General features: G+C 45.6%; 1 protein-coding gene across 2 annotated transcripts; it reads left to right on the forward strand.

The window, feature by feature from the left end:
- Nucleotides 1-416: 416 nt before the first annotated feature.
- Nucleotides 417-22,920, forward strand: LOC128766397 (NACHT, LRR and PYD domains-containing protein 12-like). Of its 2 annotated transcripts, none has more exons than XM_053878003.1 (15): nt 417-501; nt 1,748-1,876; nt 3,983-4,061; nt 4,135-4,272; nt 4,490-4,568; nt 4,699-4,918; nt 5,062-6,856; nt 6,937-7,110; nt 8,039-8,215; nt 10,923-11,096; nt 15,661-15,834; nt 19,784-19,960; nt 20,302-20,757; nt 20,955-21,001; nt 21,620-22,920. In XM_053878003.1, exons 2-15 carry the CDS (start codon nt 1,837-1,839, stop codon nt 22,156-22,158), a joined length of 4,269 nt encoding a protein of 1,422 aa, XP_053733978.1. In that variant the 5' UTR covers nt 417-501; nt 1,748-1,836; the 3' UTR covers nt 22,159-22,920. The 2 variants fall into 2 exon arrangements, with proteins under 2 accessions (XP_053733978.1, XP_053733977.1); XM_053878002.1 differs by having other exon boundaries at nt 475-518.
- Nucleotides 22,921-23,645: the final 725 nt, after the last annotated feature.

The raw sequence follows: 23,645 nt of genomic DNA on the forward strand, positions 1-23,645 counted from the left end.
TCCTTTTGAGCATGTGATGAAGAAATGCACAAAATGATCAAAACTAGGGTGAATATGGTGACGCACATGCCGCTTAGAGGGGTGGGAAAAAGGAGAGTAAAGTGACTGGTGGAAATGTCATTAATCGTTGCGATCGCAACATCGCCATCTCCTGGAGGGGTTGATGATAGTGAGGAAGGTCGAGCTGTTCCTCCTGTCTCCCTCCATGTTCAACAATCCCCAACAAAGATATGAACTAGACTTGAAGCCACTGAGAGGAAGCAAAGAAAAAACAAGGAAAAGTCGCACATGACAGAGTCAAATGAAGATTTCATGGTAAAGAATGACCAATATTAATGAGTTATGAAATGATTTCCTGCTGAAACAATCGTTGTAAAAAGCAGCTATGATCCACTGAACAGAAGTGAAAGTACTTGAAGCATTGAAAGTATTGAGGTGTGGCCAGCGAAGACAGCTTCCTCTTCAGAAAGTTCAGTCTTCAACATATGCTGTTTCTCACAGGTGAGCGAAGAGCTCAGGTGAGTTCATACATGGATGCTTGATTTGTTCTGCGCTCGTGTTTATAGAGGCTTCATTGTCTGACAGAGACGCTGCTGAGGTTGTTGAATTCTCTGCAGATTTAAAACTACATTATCTAGTTTGATAGAATCTGGTCCGGTATTCTTGTCTGTCTGGTTCTGGTGTTGGAGTTGAATAAAAACAAGCCATCATTATTGGTTTTTCTAAATATCATTGTTATAGTTTCCATAATAATTGTGGGTTTCTCTGTTACCTGATTAAAGTCATACTTTTAGGAAATATTTGTTTTACGTCAATGACTGATGCATTTGCGCAGCTCTCAACCATACAGAATAATGGCGCAGGACTTTATTTGGTTTTGTTGTCCCTCTGCTTCATCCAGTCAGCAGGATCAGCAGGTTTCACCAGTCGAGGAAAAGCTTGTTGACATGACGGGCCAAATGAGGCGCAGCTTGGAGGCTTGTGTCGAGCCAAAGTGGGCGGGTAAAGAAGTGCAGTGAGATTTGGAGGAGCTCATGAAGATATCAGTTGTCAGTTATTACAGTCAAGTATTCAGGACACTATGGCGCTGAAATGTTATTGTTCAGTGAAGACTGATGCAGGATTGTGCTCTCTCTCTCTCTCTCTCAGTATCACTGCTGGTTGAGTGGATAGAGTTCATTGTTGTGATCCACAAAAACTTGTTGCCAGTTTTAAGCTCCACCCAATTCCCTGTCTGAGGAGCATGAAAGGCCTCCATATTAAAATAGTCAGGTGGATGGTGGCAGCTGAGGTGGTCTCAGCGATGCAAACCTAGAAATGTGAAAATAAGAGTTTTTAAACTTCAAAAGACTCTGGCTCTGTGAGTGAGAGCTGATGTCAGTGTTCAATGAACAACATTTCAGCACCATGGTACCATGAGCCTTGAGTATTTCATTGACTCGATTGTTGGCTGTGATTTATAAAGTCAGTTACGTACGGAACACTTCCGTTTAAAGTGTTCCGTTTTTGGTCGTTCTGATCGGAGCATTGCGCATGAGCAGAAACAGCAGGAACAGAGCAGGTGTTTGGACCCCAGAGTATCTGTAGGAGTCACATGATCAGCAGCGTCTCACTGAAACCCACCTGCTCTGGTTGATAACAGACCTGGAGAAGCTCCATCACAGAGACCAGGCAACACACACACACACACACACAGTTTTGAAGGTGAATGACAAACACAAGCAACACCTCTGTTCATCTTTTACAGGACACACCCCCTCGCTCACTGGGCGAGATCCCTCCATCAGAGTGAGGATCAGAAGGAGCTGAGCTCAGCTGGAAGCTTCACCTGCAAACATGGACACAAGTCTTCAGACCAGAGGAGAGACGCTCACAGGTCAGTGACTTTCTAACTCGACAGAATGTAGCACAGATGGTAGACAGGTCAGCTTGTGATTGTGAGGTTGCTGGTTTGATCCCAGCATCCTGGCATGTTTGCGTCGCAGCCTACTGCCGTCAGTGTGTGAATGGGTGACTCAGTGAAAAGCACTTGGGTTGCTGGATGAGGATAGAAAGTGCTGTGTAAGGTTGAGCTGAGACTGAGGTCAGTGAGGTCACAGAGAAGAACCAGTGGCTCTGATGAGCAGCAGCTTCTTCCATCCACCATCAGACCTCACCGTGCTGACCTCCATGTGGAATGTTGACATCACATGTGATGGACTCTTCTGTCCACATCTTCTTTCTTCTTTCATGACTTTGTTCTGCAGCTCTGAACCTGATGATCGAAGTTCTGTTGTTGACAAGAAATCCTGGTTACCTAGTGTAACCGCAGTTCTATGAATATGTGCGGAGCCCTCTAACTGCCTTCGCTATTGGTTAATCCACATTGAGGCACTGGCCTCGGCCTGAGACTTCGGTTGATTGGTTCTCTGCCCAGGAAGGCACTCCCTAGTGTGTATAACACCCCTCGTCTTTCGCTGCTCGGCCCCTTCTGGAACTCAGCTGTCAAAGACAGGCCTGCTGGGCAGCCAGTTAGAGGGCTTCGCACATATTCATAGAACTGCGGTGACACTAGGTAACCAGAATTTCTATGTCATATGTGTTTCGCCCTCTAACGGCCTTCGCTATTGGTTAAAACCACGGTGAAGTCGGGGAGGGCTCCGCGATGGTTGTTGAGCTTCCAGCCTGCAAGAGTGACTGGCTGCCAACTTACTTCCGTCAACAGGAGTCACGTGATGACTTGTAGTCAGCTTCGTCTGAACGCATGTCCACTTTTTTCAATGTTGTTTTAGCAGCCATATGTTGCACACTGCCATTTGTGACAGTGTGCGAACTCTGACTGCATCAATTGAAACGGCGAGTGACATCTCCTGGAAGGCTGCCACTGTCATCTGGGTGCTGTTCTTCGACAGAGCCCTCCTGCTCAGAAACTGCCCTGTCAAAAGTCGCCGCCAGGAATGTCATGTTATTGACTAGGTTTTGGAGGTGTAGCGCACAAGAAAAGGTTCGCGCCACGAGCTGCATTGTGAGGCGGTCTTTCTCATCCAGGGGATACTGTTTTGGTCCCGACCAGAGAGAAGTGAAGGGGGCCACTCAAAAACTCCTTGTTTCACCCAAGGGCGGTAAACTCTTTGAATAATCCATGCCTGCCACCGTCGCATATCCGGTGAAGGTCCTGGCTGTGGGCACAGCTCCCCAGCGGCTGTTGGATCTCCCTCGCCGAATGAGTCCAGAGGTGCGCCATCTTAGGGCAGGTGAAGACAGGCCCAGGGGTCTTCTTTTGTCCTTTGGCGACTATGGAGGTAGAAAAATCCTCTGGGTGAGGTTTGTCGGCGGGGGGAACATCTACTGAGAGTGTTTTCCCGGCCATCGGGAACAGACAAGGCATCTCATCCAGCGGGTAGACTCTGGGAACCGGCGTCTCGCTGGCGTCCTCCAAAACACAGTTCATGGTTTCGTTGTCGTCCTCAGGAAAGACGTTGATCTCCGTTTCATAGAAGCGTAGTTCGTCCTCTTTGGTTGTGTTGGCCCAAACCTGCCGCTTCCGGGCCGGTGCCGACGCGCAAGGACGGGACTGGACAGCCGGAGAAGCGGGACTCTGGGGAGCCGCGCTTTCCCACGACTAGAGGTTAGCTCGCATCCGGCTCCGGCAATGCCAGACATGCAGCACAGGAATCCAGGAGTTGGAGATGTGCCGGGGCCCAGACACGCAACACAGGTGTCGTGCTGGTCCGCGGCCTCCAAAGGAAAATCGCAAGACTTGCAACGATGAGACATCTCATACATCACCCGATGGTCGTCGAGTCTCAGGCTGAGTGGAAAAAGAAAGGTGAAAGACGAGGGGTGTTATACACACTGGGGAGTGCCTTCCGGGGCAGAGAACCAATCAACTGAAGTCTCGGGCCGAGGCCAGTGCCTCAATGTAACCAATAGCGAAGGCAGTTAGAGGGCGAAGCACATATAACATAGAACCACCCGTGATGATGCTGCTGTTTGTGTGAAGGTGTGGACAGAGAGCAGGAAGCTCCTGCCTCTAAAGCCCCTCTGGGTGAGGACCATGTCAGCCAGACCAGAGCTCAGAGGTGAGAAGATCAGTTCTACTGTCAAAGCTCCAAATACTTGAAATCATTTTCACACTGCAACTTATGTGTTCAGATCAGAGCCACTCACATCAGAAGCTGCTGGACGAGGACACGGACCTGGACCTGCTCCCAGCTGTGTGTCTCTGAAGAGTGACAGGTCGAAGGTTCTTGGTATTGATTTCAAAGGTGGACAAGAGCCTTCAGGAGAGAGGTGAGGGTTTCTGTCCCTCTCCACTCATGGGATTGTTGAGTCTGATCAAAGGTCTCTGAGGCTCCTTCTCTAAAGTTCACGTCTGTTTCATCTGGTTTCTATGAATCTGAAGCTAGATTGTTCTGTTTCAGCTGGGCTGCACCGGGAAGAGTCGCAGTCTTGTCTTCATCAGATCATGTGAAAGTAGAGCTTATTTTCTGCCTGATGTTCTTCACAGAGAGGATCAGCAGGTCTCAGATGTTCTGAGTCTCCAGTGTGTCCAGCAGCATCAGACAGATCTGGACTCCACACTTCAGGTGTGTTCAAGTGTTAGCTCCTCCTGCTAACTACAACAGATGCTAACTCACCAGTCAGCATTCTGGTCACCTCTGAAGGTCAGCAGGTTTTCTTTCTGTCACATGATCAGGTCACATGTTTGTGTTTCAGCTGCTTGAGGAGACTGTCATGACCCTGGTGAAGAAGGAAGTGAGGAGAGTCCAAAGGTTCCTCAGTCCAGAGGATCCCAAATACCAGGATGATGAGGAAGAGGTGAAGGTGAAGTGGGATGAGGAGCAGATGAGAAGCAGCAGAGAAGCTTTCCTGGACTTCATCATGAACCTCCTGAGGAGCATGGAGGAGGAGGAGCTTGCTGGTCGAGTGTGGAGCAGTAAGAGGATTTGAATCTTCAACCTGCTGAATGTGAAGCCTTCAATCTCCATTTGAGCTGAAATACCTGGAGCTGATGAGAAGAATGAACTGGAGGTCCACCTTCCAGAGGCCTCTGATCAAGTGACTTTTCTCTTCACTCAGGTAGTCGTGCTGGAACGTGTGCAGGACGGCTGAAGAGGAGCCTGCAGAAGAAGTTCCACAGTGTGTTTGAGGGGGTGGCTAAAGCAGGAAACTCCGCCCCTCTGAATCAGATCTACACAGAGCTCTACATCACTGAGGGGGGCACAGACCAGGTCAACCAGGAGCACGAGGTCCGACAGATCGAAGCAGCAACCAGGAACCAGACCAGAGCAGAAACTACCATCAGACAAGGAGACCTCTTCAAAGCCTCACCTGAGAGGGAGGGACCAATCAGGAGCCTGCTGACGAAGGGCGTGGCTGGCATTGGGAAGACCCTCCTGACACAGAAGCTGACTCTGGACTGGGCTGAAGACAAAGCACACCAGAACTTCCAGCTCATGTTTCCTTTCACCTTCAGAGAGCTGAACCTGCTGAAGGAGAAGAAGTTGAGTTTGGTGGAACTTGTTCATCACTTCTTTCCTGAAACCAAAGAATCAGGACTCAGCAGCTTTGGAGGAGTCCAGGTTCTGTTCATCTTGGACGGTCTGGACGAGTGTCGACTCCCTCTCGACTTCAACAGTCGGGTCCTGACAGAAGCTACAGAGTCCACCTCAGTAGACGTCCTGCTGACCAACCTCATCAGGGGGAAGCTGCTTCCCTCAGCTCACCTCTGGATAACCACACGACCTGCAGCAGCCAATCAGATCCCTCCTGAGTGTGTAGACATGGTGACAGAGGTCAGAGGGTTCACTAACCTCCAGAAGGAGGAGTACTTCAGGAGGAGGTTCAGAGATGAGGAGCAGACCACCATCATCTCTCACATCAAGAGCTCACGAAGCCTCTGCATCATGTGTTACATCCCCATCTTCTGCTGGATCACTGCCACAGTTCTGGAGGACATGTTGAAGAGCAGAGAGACCAGAGAGCTGCCCAAGACCCTGACTGAGATGTACATCCACTTCCTGGTGGTTCAGGCCAAAGTCAAGAAGATCAAGTACCATGGAGGAGCTGGGACAGACACAGTTTGGGATCCTGAGAGCAGGAAGATGATTAAGTCTCTGGGAAAACTGGCTTTTGAGCAGCTGCAGAGAGGAAACTTGATCTTCTATGAATCAGACCTCACAGAGTGTGGCATCGACATCACAGCTGCTGCAGTTTACTCTGGAGTCTTCACACAGATCTTCAGAGAGGAGAGAGGACTGTACCAGGACAAGGTCTTCTGCTTCATCCACCTGAGTCTTCAGGAGTTTCTGGCTGCTCTTCATGTCCACCTGAAGTTCTTCAACTCTGGACTCAATGTGCTCCATTCACAACAAACATTCAAAGTGTCAAAACTCTTTAGAAACAAACGTCTTCCAGGACATTTCTACCAGAGAACAATAAATGAAGCTGTAGAAAGTCCAAATGGACATCTGGACTTGTTCCTGCGCTTCCTTCTGGGTCTTTCTCTGCAGAGCAGCCAGAGTCTCCTTCCAGGTTTGTTGACACAGACAGGAAGTTGTTCCTGGACCCATAAGGACACAGCAGAGCTCATCAAGAAGAAGATCAGAGAGAAAGTGTCTCCAGAGAGAATCATCAATCTGTTTCACTGTCTGAGTGAAGTGAAGGACACTTCTCTAGTGGAGCAGGTCCAACAGCAGCTGAGATCAGGACGTCTCTCCACAGATCAACTGTCTCCTGCTCAGTGGTCCACCCTGGCCTTCATCTTACTGTCCTCAGAGGAAGATCTGGAGGTGTTTGACCTGAAGAAATACTCTGCTTCAGAGGAGGTTCTTGAGAGGCTGCTGCCTGTGGTCCAAGCTTCAAAGGAAGTTCTGTGAGTGGATCAAACACTGAAACATCTCTGATGATGTGAACTGAACATGAAAGTTTGATTTCCTTGTTCTTTTTATTCAGACTCAGAGACTGTGAGCTGTCAGAGAGAAGTGGTTCCCTTCTGTCCTCAGTCCTCAGCTCTCCGTCCTCTCGTCTGACACAACTGGACCTGAGCTACAACAACCTGGAGGATCCAGGAGTGGAGCTGCTGTCTGCTGGACTGAAGAGTCCACACTGTCACCTGGAGACTCTCAGGTCAGAAAACATCATGTGTCCGGCTTCAGAGCTGAGATGTGAAAGTATCTTTGAAGTCAGACGTCCTCCTGAACACTCTCAACCAAGCATTCTTAACATGACAAGCCAAAAAGGACTAGGACACTTGACAATGTGGTTCATGCAGATCAATATCTTTTTTGAATGCAGACTATACAATACTCACCAAATGACTGCCAAGTTGCTTGAAGGAGATTCTCCCCAACATTATTCCTGCTGATCAAACTGGCTTTGGAAAACTAATCCGACTTTTCTTCACTATTGGTTGATTCACCCTGCCAGGAAATGTCCAAGTGTATTCTCTCCATGGATGCAGTGAAAGTATCTAACAGACTGGAGTGGAACTCCTTATTCGAAACATTAAGAAAGCCTGGATTTGGTAGAATGTTGTTTATCGTGGCTTACATTTTTCTATGCAGCTCCAACAGCTTTGGTTCTGACTCACCACATTTATTCAGAGCCATTTAATTTATATGGTGGCACTCGACAAGGGTGTCCCCTCAGCCCTCTTCTGTTTGTCCTTGAGCCACTAACCTTGGCTATACCAGCCAACGATTCAGTACTTGGTATTTATTAACAGAGGTACAGGTACTACAGTACATAAAGTATCATCATGTGCAGACGATTTGTTGCTACACACGTCTCAAGAACAAGCCACAATCTCTTTAGTTCTCAATCTGCTGAGGGAATTCAGGGAAATATTTGGATACAAACTAAAGTTGACCTTAAATCTCGACACTGGGAAAAACTTACAAAAAATTGTGTACACTTTTTGCGCAAAATTTTAGTAAATTGACCAAACTCAATAGGATCAAGTTAAATGGTCTTCACTTTTTATCTCCATGAAAGGTAGTAGGTATGATAGTAGATAGGTCGTGATACTTGTTGATGACACTCATCTCTTTCACAGCCTGAGCTGCTGTGAACTGTCAGAGAGAAGTGGTTCCCTTCTGTCCTCAGTCCTCAGCTCTCCGTCCTCTCGTCTGACACAACTGGACCTGAGCTACAACTATGACCTGGAGGATCCAGGAGTGGAGCTGCTGTCTGCTGGACTGAAGAGTCCACACTGTCACCTGGAGACTCTCAGGTCAGAACACATCATGTGTCCAGCTTCAACCTAACGCAGCTTTGAACTACTAGGGCAACTTTTAACAGGTTCATGGTCACGGTTTATGTGTTGAGATGTTCTCCTTCAGGTCATTTGTCCTAAGTCTTGTCATGACACCATCAATTTCTCAGTTTTATTCAGCCTAGAAGAGTTAAATTGACAGAAGCTCCAGTGGAGATAGAGTCACATATTCTGGTGTCGAAGTTTGTACTTTGTTCATTGAACTGAACGGTAACACAACCAGGGAGCTCCTCAGTCTTCACTATCAGCGAAATATGTTTTCAGTGGTAATGAACGACGACAAAAGAGTGTGTTGTATAAACCACAGGGAAACACCAAGGTGGTAGTGACAATAGAAAAGCATAGTCGAGGCAAAGGAAGGGGAAGGATTCCATGATAGCTGGAACTAACAAAGTTAGCAACATTGATGCCAACTGTGACAACAGGGATGAGGATGAGGCAGTGTCAGAGCAGAGCACCGACTCAGCGTCTGAAATTACCGAGTTCATGGAAGCAATTAACAAGCTGAAAGCTGAGGCGAGAGAGAACCGAATCAAGTTGAAGAAGATCGAGGCTGATCAGCTTGAGAAGAAAAACGAACACTAGACACTTAAAACGAAACTGCAGACACTGAAAACTGAATATCAGGTGTTACTAAAGATCATCAGGAGCTTAAGCATGGAAGCAACAGCCGGTTAGGAGGTTAGGTGGTTAGAAGCTGCCAGCACCAGCTCTGTTCAGAGAGACGACTCCGAAACAAGCAAGGTGACCAGATGCAAGAGCTTGGTGGCTAAATACAGGAACTTAGGATACAGACGGAGAGGCAGGGAGATCTGCTCAAGGATAACAAAGTCAAGATAAACTGTGTGCGTGAAGGACCTGGAAGAGAAGGCTGAATGAATGAAAGCTCAGCCAGGATGTTGGACAGAAAGTCGGTCAGTAAAGGAAGAAGGTGGAGGAGGACAAACAGAGTACTGACACTCTGGAATCGACAAAAGAGAAACAACATCAGGATTCATTGTCCCTGAAAGGTTGGATCTGAAGTGATTTGTGACAAAAGAAATGAAAGAAAATCAAGGCTTTGAAGGCGGAAGCAATCAGAGACATCAAACACACGACAAACACAAAAATCATCATCAAAACAAACGACAATACAAAGCACAACAAAGACACAATCATTCACACTGACAATATAATCTTCCAAGATGAAGGCAAACTGTGAATATTGCACAAGTGAGGAGGAAGGAGCAGGAAAGCATTTGTTATACACATCAACTGTATAAGTCTATGTGCAAATATTGACAAACTAGAACACTCCGAAAACAGGGAAGGAAAATTCTGTGATTGCAGTGACAGAAAACATGGATGATGCTGGAGAAAGGAACTGAATTCAAACTGGAATCAATTATACGAACTGTACCACAACCACAGAAAAGGCAGAAGGGATGTGGAGTGGATACATTTGTCAGCAGGGAGCAAAAATGTCAACTGGCAAACAACATGGATGACAGTTGACTTGGAGTTCTTGACCATTTAAATGTAAACACCGAAGTAACTGTAAGTACTGTGTACAGAACTCCAGAGTCAGATATACAGGAGTTTACGGACAAAATGACATGATTAATAATGAATAAAACACAGATACGATGTGTTGACTTTCATATAGTCCTGCTGCAGGAGTCAACTCATCACATGACAGCCAACTTCTTGGATACACTACAGCAGAGGGCTGTGCCCATGAATTACAAAACCCATTAGAATGACTGCAACCAGTGCAACAATAATACATAACATTTTCACATATGTGACTGTCAAAAACATCAGAAGTGGACTGTTTCATATGGATACAAGTTACTCAATCAATGAAATCTGAAAAGATACACAAGCGAGAGGACAAAGGATTAAGAAGAGAAGAAGGAATTGCAAACTTTAGAAAAGCCCTAGAAGGAAGACTGGAATACAGCTTATTGTGCAGGCCTCAGTTCCAAGAGTAAATGAGGCTCAGATTCATCCAGAAAGATCTGGCAGTCACTGGAGTTGTGCTCACTATTCCACTATAAAGAGATACTTGTGCAAATATAGGCTTCACTGAAGAGTCATCAGAAGAAAACCGCTTCTCCGTCAAAATTCATTGTTTGAAGTTTGCATCCATACAACTTACAACATAGAGACAAGCCTGATGCATTTTGGTTGCAGTAAAACTGAAGTTACAGTAAAACTGAACTTTATGGCTCGAATGATCAAAGGCTCAGTATGTCTGGAGAAGAAAGGGTTTTTCTCTGTCCAACTGTGAAGCATGGGGTGGATCAATCACACGTTGGGGTGGTTCTGCAGCCAAATTAAAGAGAGGATGACTTCTACAAATGAATAATGATCTAAACACAACTGAAAATCCACAGTGGATTACATCAAGGGTAAACTGAAGGTTTGGCCATGGCCTTCACAATGTCCTGACCACAACATCATTAAAAGGAATCAATGGATAGACCATAAAAAGCCCAGGAATCTCAAGGAACTGGAACATTTTTAGAAGGAAGAATTGACAAAGATGCATCAAACAACAACAATGTGATGATGAGCTACTGAATTATCAAATCAGTGTGTCCTCAAACAAAGAGTTTCAAGTCTGGTCGAAATAGAGGATTGATAATGTCTCAAGTATTGATGACATTCGTCTCTTTCACAGCCTGAGCTGGTGTCAGCTGTCAGAGAGAAGTGGTTCCCTTCTGTCCTCAGTCCTCAGCTCTCCGTCCTCTCGTCTGACACAACTGGACCTAAGCTACAACTACCTGAAGGATCCAGGAGTGAAGCTGCTGTGTGCTGGACTGAAGAGTCCACACTGTCCCCTGGAGACTCTCAGGTCAGAACACATCATGTGTCCAGCTTCAGAGCTGAAATGTGAAAGTCAGAGGTGGAGACTCCAGATTCAGAGAGTCAACAGACCATCACTGAGTTGGATGAGATTGTGCTGAAAAATACAGAATTAAATCAATGCAACACATGGTATTCAACAAAAAATGAGCTAAACCCTGAGTTAGATGAGATTGTGGAGAAGAAGTTTGTTTCCATCCCTCGTTCCAAACACACAGCAGCATCTTCCATCTGCATGTGATTCCAGGGATCAAACGGACCAGAGAGAAGAAAGAGTCTGGTCATATCTGCCACTTTTTAATGAGCCTTCTTTCCCCAGTCAGAGTGTCTGCTTCAGGTTTTCCTCAGTGAAGTCCATTCTGTTGTCCAGAGTCCTGTCAATTCACTTCAGTGAAGTGAGTCAGATGCAGTAAGAGCCTGAGTAGTCATGACTGGAAAATCTCTGTCCATCTTCTGAGGACTTTTGGTGGTTTCTGGACGTGTGACTCAGTCATGACTCCTCACGCTTGTTCCTGTTCCCCTGGAATTTAGAATATAAAACACAATGTGATGAAACTTAATGATGTATTTCAGAACTCATATTCAAAAATCCTCAAGATGTTGGTGGAAACAGGGTGATCTGTCCACTGATGTCTGACACACATGAAACAGAGCGATCTGTGCCTTTATTTCACTTTATATTGTACATGGAATACATGACACACCTTTAGTTCTGATCCTGGCAACATGGAACGCTGAACTAAAGTCTTAAAATCATGTGTTGCTAGCTCCTTTGATACAATGATCCGAGCTCTCACCTGCTGGGCTCCAGCTAACAAACCCACTCAGAGCAGCAGGTGCGCATGCGCCTGTGACTCCCAGTAACCTCACTCTCCGACGTCCCCAGGTTTGTGAGTGAATTTGAATTATGGGCCTTTATTTGTGTGTCGGGAATAAAAACTAGAAGGCAATGTTTTCTTTAGTTTTATCATAAGACAAGGGAAAAAAGGAAAAAATAAAATGCAGTCCAGACTATTATTATTCATGTTATTTATGAGTCAAAATTTCTTTGAAAATCATAAAGCTTGTTGCTTTTATGATTTTCACCACTTTGTTTTTGAACCATTAGCTGCAGGAGCTTCTGAAAATGAAATCTAAGATGTCTTTTGCTTTTCAATTTTAATCACGTCACAGAAGAAGCAGAGTCATGAAGACAGTTAAAATGATTTCTCAATTGATTTCTGAGTCAAACTATGCAGCTTTGGTTGGAAATGAAAAAGCATTTCTGATGATGCATTTTTATTTGAAAGGTGGTCCACAATGGCTTCCATGGAATACAATAGTTTGGGCAGAAACAAGAACAATAAGGACCAGAGATGGGAGCTCAGGTCATTGTGACTTGGACTCGAGTCCACTCGAGTTGCTGTTTCGGTGACTTGTGACTTGACAAAAAAAATCAAAGACCTGACTTGGAATTTCCAGACTCAGGACTTGAAGTGTCTCAAGATAGGATGACCTGAGACTCGATGACCCAAATGACTAGAGTGTTGTTGATCAACGTGTCACGGTTGTCATGAAGGATTTAATCCAATGATAATAAAACAAGAATCCTGCTTCTGCCTGTGAGAGAGAAGCGGCAGCCCTATCTTCGCCCGCTGACAGGAGGGCTTACTCTGGACGGTACGTGGCACCTATCAGGGTGCGTTTTTACCACAGCAGAATGAACATAGTGAACACTCTTGTCGGTCATCTCAGAGTCAATCACTCTGTGAGGCTTTTGAGGAGCAACACGAGAGAAACCTTCATGGAAATAAAGATAACTGCAAGGTCACATGACACAGAGACGGTGTGGGAATGTTTTGATTTCAAGCCTCATGAGCGAGGTGAGAACAACAAGGTGGACGAGCTTGTTTGTCAAATGTGTTCCAAAGTGGTGACAACAAAAAAGGCAACAGATCAAACACGGCTGAAACTCAACCTCTCGAGCAGCTTTATAAAGTGCAGGTTTTAACAGGGGCTATGAATGTATTTACTTTTTATTGTAGTTTTCTATTTCAAGTGCAAGTGAAAATACTGATAAGTCTTAAAAATAAGATAATGTGGAGGATCTACAGTGGTACCTCGGTTCTCGACCACAATCCGTTCCAGACGGACGTTCGAGAACCTATTTGTTCGAAATATGAATCGATTTTTCCCATTACAATGAATGGAACAAAAATAATGCGTTCCAAGCCTTAAAATAGACTTTTGTAGGAGTGAATGTAGAGTGTCTGCTGCAGGTGCGCTGTTCCTCTATGTGTGTGGCCGCTGCATGTGGGAGGGGTTGCCGAGTGAGTGACGTCTCTCCAGAAGTGAAGAGGTGCCCGGTGCGTGTCCAGCTCTGAATGTGCGCTTCTGTGCAGTTTGGCTGTGACAATGTCATAAACCAAGTAACGCTCTGACCCAGACTCGCCTCATCCCTATCCCAGCTCCAGCCCACAACAGGACATCAAACCCTGGAGTGTGAGCTCCAGCCTCGGAGGTGTGGAGAGCGAGCACCTCCCCTGTGACACTCTACCACGGTCCAGTGCGGAGACAGGAAAGGTTTTACACCTCAATATGAAGAAAAAACAGTCAGTAAATGTAGCTAACGGGACACGTCTGCATACAGAAGCTGCGTTATACACAATAACAAAGTGTGTTGTGGGTCAGCTGATCGCTCCGCGCACGTTATGGTTTTTCCGGCTTTTTTCGGGGGCGTTTGAGCTCTGGATTTTCGTTCGAAATCCGAAGCAAAAAGAATCGAAATTTTTGTCCGAACTCCAATTTGTTCGAAGTCTGGGACGTTCAAAAACCGAGGCACCACTGTATTTGCCTTTTTTTTTCAATCTATTATGATTTAAAAAATGCTTAATTTGGCCTCAATATTATGTTGACACAATGTTATTTATCAGCTATAATTGCTTCAATTATCAACCAGCAAAATATGTTAGCGTGACCAGCTTAACCTTTGTGTTTTCAGTTTTAATATCAAACATGAGAGCACAGCAGGTGAATGGCGTCATGGTTGGATGGATGCGTCACCATGTCCCCTCTGCTGACCGTAAACACGCCCTCTGGCATCAGATCAGTGTCCACATGTCTGTGGGAGGGACACCAGCAGCTGTGTCCAGTATGGTTTTAGAAATGTCCACTGTGAAGCCAAACGGCTGAGTGTGGAGAGCAAGCCATGTGGAGGAAGCGTCTCAGACGCCAGGCTCAGGCTCAGACTTGGTCCGTCACTTGGCCACCTGTTCTTAGTGTCAACTACTGTCATGTCAGTAGGAAAGGAATGATGTGATACAGTGGTGGAGGTGGGGGGTGTTTAGTGAACGTTCCGACCAGGTGCCACTAGTTTGATGAACTAACAGCAGCAGTGGAGTAACTGAGCTAAATGATCTGCCAGCCAACTCCATCATGACCTTGACCTTTCATTCCTCATTGTGCCGATCAATGGCTCTGATAATGGTGACCCTGTGATGTCCTGATGCTGCTGTATAACGTCACTGTGTTTGGCACAAAGGCATGGAATAGTCAGTGAAGAATGAACTGTCATATCTGCAATATTGACCATATATGGCCATGACAGAGACTAGATGTGCGTTTGAGAAACTATGATTCAAAATGATGGAATTAGCCTCATCAGATAGGCTAGCTACAGTTGCTAGTAACATTACTGTTGAATGTTTTCATGAAGTTATTTCTGTTGAGTTTGACTCCATGTCGTCTCCTGAATATCAGTAACTACAATGCAAATCAGACTGAGATGAAGTGACTCTCATATCTGGTCTTTTCAACTGATGAAGATCAGACTGGGCAGTAGATAAGGTGACTTGACTTGCTCAAGAAGAAATGACTTGCACATGGGTGACTTGGTCCCATGGTGTTGGTGTCAGCTGTCACATGTGGAGGTGAGATGACGGTTACCATGGGAACAGGCCAGCTGTGACCACTGGTCCAGATGAATCAAAACCTGCTGGTGATGAAATGCTAACACTCAGCTGCAGAGCTAACGCTATGGTTGCATCACTCAACACTTCAACACTGTCACAATGGATGACGACAAAGTCTCAAGTCTGAAGTCCTGTGTCTGGAGTGTCCACCATTCTCACTGCCAACAGTCACAGACCACCCACACGGGGGCGCTGCAGTGCAGTGATGCCAGGATGCTGACTGGATGATTTCTGAATCCTTGGTCATGTTCCAAAAATCCAGCATAATTCACTGGCGTCACAATAGTCTGTGTGGAAGTCTGTTCTTCTACAGAAGCTTTTCCTGCTCCATATTAGAGAGGGAGCTGAAGATAAAGTCTCCTTGTTGATAACAACACCCCCAATATTTTGTTCCTCTTTCATCAGGTTTGTGCTTTTGTCTCCGTGTTTAATCAAGTTGATCCTGACTGATATATACTGCTTCAAATATTCCAACAAAAATGTGATGATGAGCTTCTGAATGGAAAGAGTTCAGTGTGTCCTCAAATAAAGAGTCTTGTCAAAATAGTGGATTGAAAAAGTCTCACTTACGTGACACTTAGATGACACTTGTCTCTTTCACAGCCTGAGCTGGTGTCATCTGTCAGAGAGAAGTGGTTCCCTTCTGTCCTCAGTCCTCAGCTTTCCGTCCTCTCGTCTGACACAACTGGACCTGAGCTACAACAAGCTGAAGGATCCAGGAGTGGAGCTGCTGTCTGCTGGACTGAAGAGTCCACACTGTCACCTGGAGACTCTCAGGTCAGAACACATCATGTGTCCAGCTTCAGAGGCGAAATGTGAAAGTCAGAGGTGGAGACTCCAGCTTCAGAGAGTCAACAGACCATCATTGAGTTGGATGAGATTGTGCTGAAAAAAACAGAATTAGATCAATGCAACACATGGTATTCAACAAAAAATGAACTAAACCCTAAGTTGGATGAGATTGTGGAGAAGAAGTTTGTTTCCATCCCTCGTTCCAAACACACAGCAGCATCTTCCATCTCCATGTGATTTCAGGGATCAAAAGGAGCAGAGAGAAGAAAGAGTCTGGTCATATCTGCCACTTTTTAATGAGCCTTCTTTCCCCAGTCAGAGTGTCAGCTTCAGGTTTTCCTCAGTGAAATCCATTCTGATGTCCAGAGTCCTGTCAATTCACTTCAGTGAAGTGAGTCAGATGCAGTAAGAGCCTGAGTAGTCATGACTGGAAAATCTCTGTCCATCTTCTGAGGACTTTTGGTGGTTTCTGGACGTGTGACTCAGTCATGACTCCTCACGCTTGTTCCTGTTCCCCTGGAATTTAGAATATAAAACATAATGTGATGAAACATAATGATGTATTTCAGAAAATCATATTCAAAAATCCTCAAGATGTTGGTGGAAACAGGGTGATCTGTCCACTGATGTCTGACACACATGGAACAGAGCGATCTGTGCCTTTATTTCACTTTATATTGTACATGGAATGCATGACACACCTTTAGTTTTGATCCTGGCAACATGGAACGCTGAACTAAAGTCTTTAAATCATGTGTTGCTAGCTCCTTTGATACAATGATCCGAGCTCTCTATGGGCCTTTATTTGTGTGTCGGGAATAAAAACTAGAAGGCAATGTTTTCTTTAGTTTTATCATAAGACAAGGGAAAAAAGGAAAAAATAAAATGCAGTCCAGACTATTATTATTCATGTTATTTATGAGTCAAAATTTCTTTGAAAATCATAAAGCATGTTGCTTTTATGATTTTCACCACTTTGTTTTTGAACCATTAGCTGCAGGAGCTTCTGAAAATGAAATCTAAGATGTCTTTTGCTTTTCAATTTTAATCACGTCACAGAAGAAGCAGAGTCATGAAGACAGTTAAAATGATTTCTCAATTGATTTCTGAGTCAAACTATGCAGCTTTGGTTGGAAATGAAAAAGCATTTCTGATGATGCATTTTTATTTGAAAGGTGGTCCACAATGGCTTCCATGGAATACAATAGTTTGGGCAGAAACAAGAACAATAAGGACCAGAGATGGGAGCTCAGGTCATTGTGACTTGGACTCGAGTCCACTCGAGTTGCTGTTTCGGTGACTTGTGACTTGACAAAAAAAATCAAAGACCTGACTTGGAATTTCCAGACTCAGGACTTGAAGTGTCTCAAGATAGGATGACCTGAGACTCGATGACCCAAATGACTAGAGTGTTGTTGATCAACGTGTCACGGTTGTCATGAAGGATTTAATCCAATGATAATAAAACAAGAATCCTGCTTCTGCCTGTGAGAGAGAAGCGGCAGCCCTATCTTCGCCCGCTGACAGGAGGGCTCACTCTGGACGGTACGTGGCACCTATCAGGGTGCGTTTTTACCACAGCAGAATGAACATAGTGAACACTCTTGTCGGTCATCTCAGAGTCAATCACTCTGTGAGGCTTTTGAGGAGCAACACGAGAGAAATCTTCATGGAAATAAAGATAACTGCAAGGTCACATGACACAGAGACGGTGTGGGAATGTTTTGATTTCAAGCCTCATGAGCGAGGTGAGAACAACAAGGTGGACGAGCTTGTTTGTCAAATGTGTTCCAAAGTGGTGACAACAAAAAAGGCAACAGATCAAACACGGCTGAAACTCAACCTCTCAAGCAGCTTTATAAAGTGCAGGTTTTAACAGGGGCTATGAATGTATTTACTTTTTATTGTAGTTTTCTATTTCAAGTGCAAGTGAAAATACTGATAAGTCTTAAAAATAAGATAATGTGGAGGATCTACAGTGGTACCTCGGTTCTCGACCACAATCCGTTCCAGACGGACGTTCGAGAACCTATTTGTTCGAAATATGAATCGATTTTTCCCATTACAATGAATGGAACAAAAATAATGCGTTCCAAGCCTTAAAATAGACTTTTGTAGGAGTGAATGTAGAGTGTCTGCTGCAGGTGCGCTGTTCCTCTATGTGTGTGGCCGCTGCATGTGGGAGGGGTTGCCGAGTGAGTGACGTCTCTCCAGAAGTGAAGAGGTGCCCGGTGCGTGTCCAGCTCTGAATGTGCGCTTCTGTGCAGTTTGGCTGTGACAATGTCATAAACCAAGTAACGCTCTGACCCAGACTCGCCTCATCCCTATCCCAGCTCCAGCCCACAACAGGACATCAAACCCTGGAGTGAGCGCTCGAGAGCGAGCACCTCCCCTGTGACACTCTACCACGGTCCAGTGTGGAGACAGGAAAGGTTTTACACCTCAATATGAAGAAAAAACTGTCGGTAGATGTAGCTAATGGGACATGTCTTTTTTTCTTCTTTTTTTTAATCTATTATGATTAAAAAAATGCTTAATTTGGTCTCAATATTATGTTGACACAATGTTATTTATCAGCTATAATTTCTTCAATTATCAACCAGCAAAATATGTTCGCGTGACCAGCTTAACCTTTGTGTTTTCAGTTTTAATATCAAACATGAGAGCACAGGAGGTGAATGGCGTCATGGTTGGATGGATGCGTCACCATGTCCCCTCTGCTGACCGTAAACACGCCCTCTGATATCAGATCAGTGTCCACATGTCTGTGGGAGGGACACCAGCAGCTGTGTCCAGTATGGTTTTAGAAATGTCCACTGTGAAGCCAAACGGCTGAGTGTGGAGAGCAAGCCATGTGGAGGAAGCGTCTCAGACGCCAGGCTCAGGCTCAGACTTGGTCCGTCACTTGGCCACCTGTTCTTAGTGTCAACTACTGTCATGTCAGTAGGAAAGGAATGATGTGATACAGTGGTGGAGATGGGGGGTGTTTAGTGAACGTTCCGACCAGGTGCAACTAGTTTGATGAACTAACAGCAGCAGTGGAGTAACTGAGCTAAATGATCTGCCAGCCAACTCCATCATGACCTTGACCTTTCATTCCTCATTGTGCCGATCAATGGCTCTGATAATGGTGACCCTGTGATGTCCTGATGCTGCTGTATAACGTCACTGTGTTTGGCACAAAGGCATGGAATAGTCAGTGAAGAATGATCCGTCATATCTGCAATATTGACCATATATGGCCATGACAGAGACTAGATGTGCGTTTGAGAAACTATGATTCAAAATGATGGAATTAGCCTCATCAGATAGGCTAGCTACAGTTGCTAGTAACATTACTGTTGAATGTTTTCATGAAGTTATTTCTGTTGAGTTTGACTCCATGTCGTCTCCTGAATATCAGTAACTACAATGCAAATCAGACTGAGATGAAGTGACTCTCATATCTGGTCTTTTCAACTGATGAAGATCAGACTGGGCAGTAGATAAGGTGACTTGACTTGCTCGAGAAGAAATGACTTGGGACTTGCACATGTGTGACCAGGTTGCTGACTGGATGATTTCTAAATCCTTGGTCATGTTCCAAAAATCCAGCATCATTCACTGACGCCACAATAGTTTGTGTGGAAGTCTGCTCTTCTACAGAAGCTTTTCCTGCTCATATTAGAGAGGGAGCTGACAATAAAGTCTCCTTGTTGACAACAACACCCCCAATATTTTGTTCCTCTTTCACCAGGTTTGTGCTTTCGTCTTCATGTTTCATCAAGTTGATCCTGACTAATATAAACTGCTTCAAATATTCCAACAATAATGTGATGATGAGCTTCTGAATGGAAAGAGTTCAGTGTGTCCTCCAATAAAGAGTCTTGACAAAATAGTGGATTGAAAAAGTCTCACTAACATGACACTTACATGACACTCGTATCTTTCACAGCCTGATCTGGTGTCAGCTGTCAGAGAGAAGTGGTTCCCTTCTGTCCTCAGTCCTCAGCTCTCCGTCCTCTCGTCTGACACAGCTGGACCTGAGCTACAACTATGACCTGAAGGATCCAGGAGTGGAGCTGCTGTCTGCTGGACTGAAGAGTCCACACTGTCACCTGGAGACTCTCAGGTCAGAACACATCAACACAAACACAACAGAGTTGAAAGCAAGGGTGTCAAACTGACCCGCAAAAGGGCCGCAGTGGGTGCAGGTTTTTGTTCCAGCCCTGGAAGCACAAACAGGTGAACCAATCAGGCGTCAGCTGAAACAACCAGCACCAGACTGACGATCAACTGATGACAGTCTCCAGACTCCTGATTGGTGACTAGGTGTCCTCTTGGTTGGTTGGAACAAAAGCCTGCATCCACTGTGGCTCTTTGAGGACCGGTTTGACACCTGTGGTTTAAAGTCTTGTCAAAATAGAGTATTGAAAAAGTCTCAGTTGTTGATGACACTCGTCTCTTTCACAGCCTGAGCAGGTGTGAACTGTCAAAGAGAAGTGGTTCCCTTCTGTCCTCAGTCCTCAGCTCTCCGTCCTCTCGTCTGACACAACTGGACCTGAGCTACAACGAGAACCTGGAGGATGCAGGAGTGGAGCTGCTGTCTGCTGGACTGAAGAGTCCACACTGTCACCTGGAGACTCTCAGGTCAGAACACATCATCTCCTCTTTTCAGTTCTGCTCCACAACCGGAAGGTTCTTCTGCTCTCATGATTGTTTTTTAGTTTTAGCACTGTTCCTCTTTCACCACAGTCTGTCAGGCTGTGGGATCTCAGAGAGAAGCTGTGCTTCTCTGGCCTCAGCTCTGACCTCTAACCCCTCCCATCTGAGGGAGCTGGACCTGAGCTTCAACCATTCAGGAGGACCAGGACTGGATGTGCTGTCTGCTGGAGTGGAGAGTCCAGACTGGAGGCTGGAGACTCTCAGGTATGGACAGAGCAGCAGAACTCATTGACTGAGCTCCAAGCAGACAGTAGAGACTGAGCAGCTGTTTAGAGATTCATCTTTGTTGTCACCAAAACAGTCATAAAAGAGCCGTCCACTTAGCAGCAGGAGATAATAGTCCTGAAACATCTGAAGTCACATGGATCTGCTCTCATCCTTCTGCCTCTTTCTTCTTCCAGGCTGGATCACTGTGGACCACAGAGGTTATCATCTGGACCGAAGAGATGTAAGTCTGTATCTTATTGTATCATGAGAACTCCTCGTCTCTGTCAGCTTCTAGTGGAGCAGCTGTGATGTTAGTGGCATCATGTGACCCTTGGACCTGCTGCTGGAACTTGTCTTCATCAAGTCCAGGTCACTGCCCAGAACACTGCTCACCAACATGGTGTCCAGCAGCAGCCAGTGAGGAGCCTCCGTGCAGATCTCGAAGCAGCACTGTGGACTTTCCTCACCATCCAATATTGATTCTTTCACTCTCTTCACTCTTTGACTCCAGAGTCTCAGGAGTTCTGAACATCATCATGTTCCCTAAACTAGACCGATGTTCGCGACAGACTAGCTTAGCTCCTGACCTCATATGGAGACACTTGAGTCTTTCACATGGGACATCAGCTGCTCCAGATTATTCTGGGATGTTCCAGTTTTCCTGGTTCTTCTCTTGATGTGGCCCCAGTCTCAGATGACTGTTGACCCAACACAGTATGGACCTGTGGGCTCATGATCTCCACTGTAGCTTATGTTGACCAACAGAACAGCCTTCCCTGGCTTGCTGAGACAATGATTGTCTCTTGAAGAGAAGGTCTGTTCTTCCTCCATCATCACCACGTGTGTCTTCTTCTCTCAGACTTCCGTCCACTCTCACTGGACCCAGACACAGCTCACCGGCGCCTCCTTCTGTCCAACAACAACAACATGGTGGTGCTAGTGACGGAGGATCAGGAGTATCTGGACCATCCCGACAGGTTTGAGCGGTGTCCTCAGGTGGTGAGCAGAGACGCTGTGACTGGTGTCTGTTACTGGGAGGTGGAGTGGAGAGGAAGAGTTTCTGTGGCCGTGACTCTCAGGAGAGACCGAGGGAAAGAAGACGAGTCTGAGTTTGGACAGAACCGTTATTCCTGGAGTCTGAACTGCTCTGATGATGCTGGATATAAAGTCTGTCACAATAAGAGAGAAACTGCCATCAAGAGCTCAGAAGTCTCTCACAGAGTTGGAGTGTTACTGACTTGTCCTGCTGGATTTTTGATCTTCTACAGAGTCTCCTCTGGTGTCTGGACCCCCTTCTACACCTTATTCACCTCCACTGAACCTCTGTACCTGGGATTTGGACTCAGAGAGGCTCCTGGTTCTGGTTCCTTAGTGTGTGTGTATGACCTGAGTGTGTGAGTGTGTTCCTCCAACAAACTGGTGTTGCTGGTTCAAATCCCCATCCAATCAGCTGACAGTGATGAATGAATCTGCTTCTGAAACAAACGTTGTCTTCTGCAGAAAAGAAGAAAAGAATGTCAGATGTTTGAAGAAGATAAACTCTCTTTAATTCCTTTCTTTTCTCCTGTAAACGTCTTCACGTCCTGCTCAGTGGTCTCTTCCTGCTCCTTCTATCATCACTGTGTTCAGTCCCTGAAAGACTCCTCCAAGTCTCCATCCTCATGTGAAGAAGACTTCAGCACATTCTCAAACCAGTCTGTCGTTCTTCTTCCCTGTGGACAGATCACATGACAACAATCTTCATCCATGAACTCTTGAACTGTCAGTCGACCTTCAGTGAAGAGTTCAGATCAGCTCTGGAATATCTGATTGAATGACAACATTTGTGTGATGAACATGTGTCGTTGATGAAACTGCCACATGTGGATCATCACTCGCCTTCACTTGCTGACTGAGGTTATGTATCAGTCTGTGTGTTCAGTGGTGCATTCACTGACTGCCTGAGATTCTGAATGAAATGATCTTGAAATGGACCAAACAAACAAATCAACTATGTCAGGAAATGAAATATTGTTTGCAATGGAGATCATAACCCTGTAACATGTTCCACAGAGGACTCTCCACAGTCCATTTGAATTCCTCCCATTGTGCCATTGTTTCGGGATGGAAAGGTGTTGACTGTAAACATGTAAATAAAAGACATCAAAATAGATGTTTTACATAAAAGGAAGAAGTTGTTGATGAAGACATACAGCTAAGCAGAGAAATAAAATTCCTAAATACATTATAGTAGTTTAAAATCATGCAGACTGTGAAGCTGAAAACTAAATATAGCACAGTTACCTGGCAGAGGCTGAGTTGAAAAGACCATTTTTAAACCGAATTGTTACTTATTTTACTTATATATCGATGTGTTCACAGAGAATACGTTGGTTTAAACTGAAAAAATAATAATTAAAATAAATTAATTGCTTCGGCCACGTGTCTCGGACACTCGGGTGAAGAGAGGGGCAGAGCTGTCAACTGATCACCACCTTGTGGTGAGTGCGATCCGCTGGCAGGGGAGGAAGCCGGTCAGACCGGGCAGGCCCAAACGTATTGTGAGGGTCTGCTGGGAACGCCTGGCGGAACCCACTGTCAGTGGGGTCTTTAACTCCCACCTTCGGGAGAGTTTCTCCCAGATCCCGAGCGAGGTAGGTGACATGGAGTCTGAGTGGTCCATGTTCTCCTCCTCCATTGTCAGTGCGGCTGCACGTAGTTGCGGTCGCACGGTCTCCGGTGCCTGTCGTGGCGGCAATCCCCGAACCCGGTGGTGGACACCGAAAGTAAGGGATGCCGTCAGGCTGAAGAAGGAGTCCTATCGGGTCTTGATGGCCTGTGGGACTCCTGAGGCAGCTGACGTGTACCGGCAGGCCAGGCGTGCCGCTTCCCGTGCAGTCTTGGAG

This window comes from Synchiropus splendidus, chromosome 10 (assembly GCF_027744825.2).
Source record: "Synchiropus splendidus isolate RoL2022-P1 chromosome 10, RoL_Sspl_1.0, whole genome shotgun sequence".
NCBI lineage: Eukaryota > Metazoa > Chordata > Actinopteri > Syngnathiformes > Callionymidae > Synchiropus > Synchiropus splendidus.